The sequence below is a fragment of the Dermacentor silvarum genome, chromosome 10, assembly GCF_013339745.2.
Source record: "Dermacentor silvarum isolate Dsil-2018 chromosome 10, BIME_Dsil_1.4, whole genome shotgun sequence".
In the NCBI taxonomy this organism is placed as follows: domain Eukaryota; kingdom Metazoa; phylum Arthropoda; class Arachnida; order Ixodida; family Ixodidae; genus Dermacentor; species Dermacentor silvarum.
Window position 1 is genome coordinate 15,225,165 of NC_051163.1, and position 8,168 is coordinate 15,233,332.

Sequence of the window (8,168 nt, forward strand, 5' to 3'; positions counted from 1 at the left end):
CAATTCAAAGCCCCCCAAAGATTTCCTACATTCCAGATACAGGAAAGGAAGCAGGCATGCAGAGGAAAGAGGGCACGTGTGTCCAGTCAGAGGAGAAATCTGGGCATGCTCCTCTATTTAATAATTTAGGTTCGCAAGGTCGTTGTAATGGTCCTGACTATGTGCCTGCACCCAATGGATTGTGATGTTAACACATGAAGGCTTTCTAAGCCTACGAATATGTTCACAAATTCGCAGCATTTCTGATTATTTCAGATGTCTAACTGTGCCACGGCAGCTGAGGGCAAGCCATGATATCAATGTTGGATCACTGTCAATTGTTCCTAGGTGCAGTGAGCACGAATAAAAGACTAGTCTGCAGGACTAGTTTAATTTGTGTGGTACTGTTTGCCACTTCCACAATAAAGATGCAAGCTAACCCTTCCAATTTTACTGCGATATGTACTAGCTCTTACAAAAGCGAACGGTTTTAGTTAGCGGCTGTAAAAGCATCCTACAAATCTGAAAAAATGTGAGTAGCACACATCTACAAAACTGCCAACTCAATTTTTGGACAGAATATGCACAGCACTTGCACAGAATATGTGCAGCTACCAATAAATGCAGCAGTAGGGAAATCCTGATTTAGTATTCTTTGCTGAAATCACCATCACCTTTTTCAAATTTGTGCTCTAAACTGTAGAAGTGCCGACCTTATATGAAGGCGGGTCTTGCACGTATACAAATACAGCAGTCTGTACATGCGTATCCTCTAGGAACTGTATTCCAGAACCAAGGAACAGGGTGAGAGGTGCATTTGGAACATCTCTATTTCTCACACACAGGTACAGGGCACGGGAGGGGTGCATAGTTCCAGGGTGCAGTGCGGCAATGCGGCATCATCGAGGCACCGCGCCAGCACCACGTCCCCAACAACCAGAGAGCGTACACGGAGAAACACAGCAGCTTTCTTGGCAAGTCCAATGTCAAAGGCTCCTTCGAGCAGAGTGGTCGGCTGCCCTGAAACACCACCAAAGCACGGGATCTCAAATGCCGAGGCAAGAAGAGGACACGTGCTCACTGCTGCTTCCGCTGCGCGCACACTGTCAGGACTCTCCTCGGCGATTGGTGGACGTCTCCTGACGGCAGACCACCCTGGGATTCCCAACACTGCCACAAACGTATCCACGGCGGTTCTTGCAACGTGTCATCAGATTCTGCTGAAACTCCTTTTTGTTCACGAGGTGGCCTGGGTCACTAGCGGCAACTCGTCGGCTGGAGAGCACGCGGGAAGAAATGGAAGGTTTCCCGCACAATTTGGGCTAGTTCATTGGGCACGATGAGCATTATCCGCCCGGCAAAAAAGAAAACACATGTTCAAAGCGGATGGGGCGTGAATCTCAATTCTCGAAAAAATTCCCTCTCCCGGATGCTGTTCAATAGAGAAAAGTGTGTTGTCCGCTGCTCGGAGGAGGCCTGACGCAGGGTGCAAACAAGGCTGCCCTTCAACTGCCCACAAGAGGAAGGTCAAGCCGTTGTCCGAGAGACTTTGCTGGGGGCAAGGAGGAGACAAAACAAATGAAACAAACAAACAGAAACGCTTGGTGGTGGGGATTGGGGGAAAGGTGAGCGAAGTCAGGAGCCAGGCATGGCGCCGCTGCTTGCTCGGAGAGCTGGGGGGGTGTGGAGCAACCGTGCCTTTTACTCGAGCCGCAGCAGTTCCACGTCGAAGGTGAGCACAGCGTTGGGCGGGATTGTGCAGTGTAGTCAAGGAGGCAACAGCACACGCATCTGTAGTGGATGCTTTCTGGGAACCACATACAAATTAAATGCGATAATTCAAACTGTGACCAATTGTGTCCAATATATTACTTTACCATACTGTAAGAGATTAAAGACCGTGAATTATGCATGTTTAAACACAAAATTTCTGCAGTGTGTGGAACACACCAGAGTTTTAATAATCACTCCTTTCAACCAGTGGGGCCAATCAAACTTTCACTACACAGCTATGTAAAAAAACTCAGTTTTGTTGGCAATAACTACTTCACAAAGCACTTCACCCTATTGTTGAATATGGCTCCTCGTTTCTAATGTTTCACTATTAGTGTATCTTGTGTTAGCAAAGCACCTGGTGCAATACACACATTTTTCAAACATGTATGTGCACCGCTAGTACACCACTAGTACTATTATACCACTACCGGTAGTGCAGTAGTTCAGAAATTAGAGAACTCTGAACAAATCAGCATTTGGCATGCAGTATTAGCAAAAACTTATACAACTGCCCAATTTGAATGGAGCTTCCCCTCAACCTTTTTCCACTAAACCAATAAAAACTAGGTTTTGAAAGAACACTTTACCCATCTCAATTTCCGGTCTCTTTTTAGTATCCCTTTAACCTGCACTTAGAAGTATGTGAATGCTTTCACTACAATACCAGCAGAAACATGGCCACAGTAGCTGAGAATGAAACCCTCAACCTTGTTCTCAGCAGCTGAATGCCATCCCCCTCCTCTGTTACTATGTTTGAAGTCAGTCTATGACGACCTTCCAAGGATATATGCCAGGGTGACCCATGGCTCCATAGGCATAGTCTGGCGAGCAGATCAGCTTGGCTCGCTGGCCGACACTCATCTGCGTCAAGAAAAGACATACACCCAATGTGTAGCCGTGTTAGTAATGCAAATACATTGGGAAAGAATGAAGGAAGAAAAAAAAAAGGAAGAAAATAAATATGTACAGCCGAGCTCTCTCAACAAGTCTAGTAATAGACGTGACAGATATTTAACATCTGATGCATGTGTTAAATACTACAGATTCTCTGCACATATAGCTAATTGACTGCTATAGTAGTGCACCCCGTTCTCGTGGCATGTACAACCCACAAAACTCTGCATCAACAAACTATTAGTTCATCATGGAATGAAATACTACAAGATGACACATTTACCAGCTGCTATTTAGCACTGCTGTGTCGCATGACAGGAAGCGAGCTCATTTCATAGATGATTTTATTTTCAGTTAATGGACGCCACCCATGCTTGGGCATAACATGAGCAGTTATTCAATAATCTGTGCTTCAATTTCATGTTGATAGCATGCGAAATGCCAAGCACACCTGTACAACCATTCTGTGCATTGCCATTGATTCACCTATAAAGCCCATGATGGCTGTGCTCCAACACCATACAGGTCAATTGTAATAAGGTACAAGTCAACCATAACCGTACTGCCACTGATTCACCTATACTAAAGCACATGATGGCTGTGCTCCGACACCTACATGAAAGAGTCTATACAAGCAATGCACGTTAAGACCATAAGCAGCTGCAATGCCCAATGAAACGTGGAATGTACACAGGAGCACAAAACGCCTGGCGTGGCCAGTCGCGATCAACAGGTTCGTCACGCACTCGTGAGCATAATGTTGGTCACACGCCAGTAAGCACGGGCAGCCATCACACCTCAATTTTTGTTCCATTGTCTCTGCATGCACTGATGACCTTCAGTCTTGCCTGAAGCAACCCCTCCCCACCTATGCACATTGAGGTGCGCAAATGAGTTTTTATTGCGTAATGGCTCTACTGAACTGTACCTAGGCAGCACATTGCTCATCTGACTAGGGAAAGCAGCAGGAATTAATATTAAGGCAAGTTTGTGTGACTGTTTCAAGTTTAGCAGTGTGAAAATGACAAAATACAACTTCAAATTGTAACACTGTCAAGAAACTAAAGGCAAAGGATAACTACTTTAACGCAGCTCACATGCACACAACAGAGCAAGGAGCAGTACCAGGGCAATAAAAAAGAAAATGCAATATGCCCAACAAGCACAGTCTTGAGTTGAGCTAAGTTGCCACAGAGGCTGCCTTTCTCAACTAATAAATGTCAATTTAAAGTGGTGAGTGTTCATCCTGCCCACATCTGGTCTTGGTGTACTGCTGTGCTTGCACCGTTAAGCCCTATATATGAAGCCACCTCCAAAGAACTCCTCACCTGAGCGACACCCTCGTCCCAGCCGCGAATAACTTCCCCTTTGCCGATGCGAAACTTGAATGGCTTGCCCCTATCCCGTGAGGAGTCAAACTTTGAGCCATCTGCCAAGGTACCTGCAGAATGAATCAAGCTACCCTGTGAAATGTGAAGGGACGTGAATACTGCACGGACAGCATAATAGCATACAAGACATCAGTTCTAGAATGATTAGTCCCTTTGTTAACATTTCATAATTGTCACATGTCTCCCAATTAGGAAAACGTATATATAAAAGGTTTAATTATAACATCATTTATAGTTCCAAAGATGTGTGGCTTGCACATGTGTATTTTAGGCCTGCATGCTCAACTATATTCTGAGAAAAAGCCTCCACTAGTCTGATCAGCATTCTGCTTTGATTTCCGTATATTTACAGAAATGAATCATTAAAGAAGGAGTGGCTAGCTCTGTCAGTTTAACGAGCTGGACTACAAAACTAACAGCACTATTCAGTTAAGCCAGCAGAAATAGACAAGCAAGTTGCGATAAAGCATTCAGACGGCCAGTTACAGTTGTTACTAGCAGAACTGGGCTTACTGCTGGGCTATCAGACAGTGCTGCAAGTAGGTCAGACCAGTTTAGCAGGTCTGAAAAAACTGGTTCTTCAAATTCGGTACGAGACTGTGTGTAATATACTGAAATAATTTCACAATGCAAACATAAAATAGTAAAGGCATTGGTGTAATTACAAAAGTCAAACCAGCTGCTGTGAAAATCTAGCATTTTATCACGAAATCAAAAAGTTCACAGGTGTGAACTACAGAGCATGCCCAAAGTCACGTCACACAGCTAACTGTCAATGCCAATTGCCACAATGACATTTAAAACAGAACTGACAAGTGTTGCAATGCTAACAGAAACATGCAGAAACTTCATATATATATATATGTAGGGTGTTTCAGCGAACACTTTCAAAACTTATTTAAGGTTGCCTGTGGCAGATAGCCCAATTCTAGTTAATTTTGTGCTTCAATGCATAAAGCGATGTTTTGTTAAGAAACTAACTGGAACACCAATGCATTTCTCCGCTAAGTTCGGGAATTAATATCTCGAAACTCGTGTCATCCCAAGAATTCGTTCTAAGTGGATCCGGATCGCCTTGCGAACTCCACAGCTACAATTTGTAAATTGTAATATGGGTCATCAGGTAATTAGTTACAAACTTAATTAGTGAATTTTTGTTAATTATTCGATTATGCATTTCAATTTCTTGGGCAAGTAATGTCCGCCACTTCGAGTAGACCAGCTCATGAACTAGAATTGTGCTATCTGCCACAGGCAACCTTTAAAAATTTTTGAAAGTGTTCGCTGAAACACCCTGTATGTGTGTGTGTGTATATATATATATATATATATATATATATATATATATATATATATATGTGAACGAGAAGAAAGGGAACCGTTTCCCACCTGCGGACAGTTGTTTTTTCACCCATTTTCATTTCCTTTAATTTATCATTTCTTTAATTACCAGTAATTTCACCTATGTTGTCTTTGGTGTTACTGTTTGTCGGCTTCTTATGATATTATATATATATTACTGAATGTGCCATGTTACTGAAATTTCACTAAAACATATGCTCATATGAAAGGGGAAAAAATAAAGTCTGTAAAGCTTCTAAAACAACACACATTTCAAATTTTATTTTACAGGGAACCAGCCAAGATTGTAGACTCACCTGTGTAATGGACCACAACTGTCTGACCAGTTTTTGGGAATGTCTGACCTGCAAACAAAATTCATGTTGCATTGAATGCATGCGGTAACTCTCAAAAGAAAACATCAAAAAATGAAGTTACTAAATACGACTGACGACAGCAAAAGAGTCGTATGTAACATATTTTTAAAGTTGTAGTCTTTGCTGGTGTTCTGAATATGTTTCAATGTGTCTAATTTGTACTCTTCATTTGCGATTTCTAAGTTTAACTACTTGCTGTAATCTTCGCAATATATTCTCAACCCCTTTACCCAATGTACCATAAAGGGGCCCTTCTACATTGATAAATGAGGCGGACTGGAATAAAGATTAACTTTCAGTTTCGACATTAGCGTCACCTTTGGGCAATCACAAGAGTCACAAACTCTTGGCATTTCAAGCTGCATCGCCGTATGTTACCGAGCGGCATTAACATACTTATGCAAAGCCCAGATGGCTGACGTTGCAGAGCATTTCGGCACTTACGGCTTTCTGACAACCAGTCTGTTCTCTGGGTATGCATGCAATGTTCTGTAACTACCAACTATGTCCGGTGTTTATCCACAGGCTACCGACGTAAACAGTTATATTTCGTCAAGTTTGAACCGTCGATGTGGATGTTCCTGGCCACCGATGAACATGTTTACTGGCGTTAGAGAACCAGCGGTGCTCCGCTTCGGGAACCTAGGCGAACGCAGCATGGTTGTTCCTCAAAGTACGTAATACGAACCCTCGTCTTCCCAAGCGCCGCCGAAATGAGCACTTCCGCAGAAAGCAGTCAATGAAAAATGATCTCCCTAGCGGCGCTGCGCGATCTTCCTGTCCGGCACGCAAGGCCGCGCGTCAAGCTTGCCAACTGAGATCTCCGCATTACGCATCGAGACTGTACCGTCGTGCTACCAGCCACCTAAACCAACCGAAAGGAGGCTCGATCACCGTCGAACCTCAGGCGCAGCACTTGAATATAAGAACCGTTTCCCGTACAAGTCGTCCGGCTACCGGCGCAGCACTGACTTAAAACCGGGCCTTGGTAAACGCTGTGCATGCACAACCGCACGTTGCTTCGCAGTATCCATCGGGAACGCTTGTTCGCACGAGATAGCAGAAGCGATCGGCAAATGGGGTTCGGTAACTACGCTTTTGACGGCCTTTCCGCTGGGCGGGTCAGGCCTCGTGGCGGCGTCCCCCCCGCCGCAGCCTCAAGCGCCATGTTGGCGTTTGCAGCAGACTCGCCGGCAGCGCTCAGACACTCACCGTCGCCGGGAGAGATGGTCTGCACTTCGACGCCCATGCTGACGCGGACAGGGGGTTCACTGGAGCGCGAGCACAACACAAACGGCACGGAGCACCGATAACGGCCACAAGCGGTCAGCTACAAGCGGCTGCCCAGAGTGCGGTGGCGCAGCGAACCAATCAACAGGCATGAAATAGGAACGCTCGAGAGAGGGCGCAGGCGGCGCTCACTCACTTCATCCGTCCACGAACCGCACGTAACATGGCCTTCAAGAACTTTAACGCGCGTTATAAATCTCTGAGGCTATGCTTACAAACGCAGGATGTTATTTGTAAACAAAGGCGACGCTAATGTCGCGAGTGATGAATTCTGTAGGCAAAAAAGCCACAAAAAAAAAAAAAAAAAAAGAGCAGAACGTACTATCTTATCAAATGCAGAGCAGAAACGATGAGTTAACATCCAGGTTTGTCCTGGCCACTGACAAAGCCACGCAGGAATGAGTTAACTCTATAATCAAGGGCATTGCAATGTGGATAGCATTGCAGGTCCTTGAAGTGCACGGTGTATTCCTACGTTTGGCAGGCGGCTTCCTTGGCTTCAGCTGCTTCCGATGAACGAAGAGCGATGGAATGGCTTGACGCTTCAATTTTAACACGAAAGTGTTTTATGCCGGGGTCCACCAAGACTTCACTGACGTATTTCCGTCACGGAAATACGTCAGCTTACAATGTACACGAACATAATACAAAGAAAGAAACCAGAAGAAAAAGTTCCACAAACATGGAAAATTTGGAAATCGAACTCACGACCTCTCGGTCCGCGACGATAGATCGCCGAGCGTTTAACCCATTGCGCCACAAACGCATTTGCAGAGAGCTACACAGACGCGCCTTATATATCTAACACTCCTCCGTGTACCCGCGCTCTTGCTCGGGGCGGTGCCGCCGCCTACGAGCAGAAAAGAGAAGTACTGCATTATGACACTAACGCGCACCGACAGTGAACGCTTCGGTGGTCTCAGCACTGAAGTTGATCGCGGAGGCTGCAATTACGACGCGCTGTACGCGCTGATTTGACTCGGTGACGATTCAGTTACGTGCTTTGTCTTGCGCGTTGTATTAGTGTGTCAGTTACGTGCTTCGTCTTTCGCGTTGTGCTAGCGTGTGCAGTGTAGTGCAGCTTCCATATGCACGACGGTTGCTCATGGTCATCGACGTT

The 8,168-nt window shown here is 45.1% G+C and overlaps 1 protein-coding gene across 2 annotated transcripts; it reads right to left on the bottom strand.

The window, feature by feature from the left end:
- Positions 1-791: 791 nt before the first annotated feature.
- Positions 792-7,135, bottom strand: LOC119431086 (peptidyl-prolyl cis-trans isomerase Fkbp12). 2 transcript variants are annotated; one of them, XR_007464086.1, is made up of 5 exons: positions 6,971-7,135; positions 5,699-5,746; positions 3,978-4,090; positions 2,463-2,616; positions 792-1,786 (listed from the first exon to the last, which is right to left on the bottom strand). XR_007464086.1 is itself a non-coding variant. In XM_049657651.1 (5 exons), the coding sequence occupies exons 1-5, from the start codon at positions 7,005-7,007 to the stop codon at positions 1,681-1,683; spliced, it is 327 nt and encodes a 108-aa protein (XP_049513608.1). In that variant the 5' UTR covers positions 7,008-7,134; the 3' UTR covers positions 792-1,680. The 2 variants fall into 2 exon arrangements, 1 of the variants encoding a protein (XP_049513608.1); XM_049657651.1 differs by having other exon boundaries at positions 792-1,742; positions 2,550-2,616; positions 6,971-7,134.
- Positions 7,136-8,168: the final 1,033 nt, after the last annotated feature.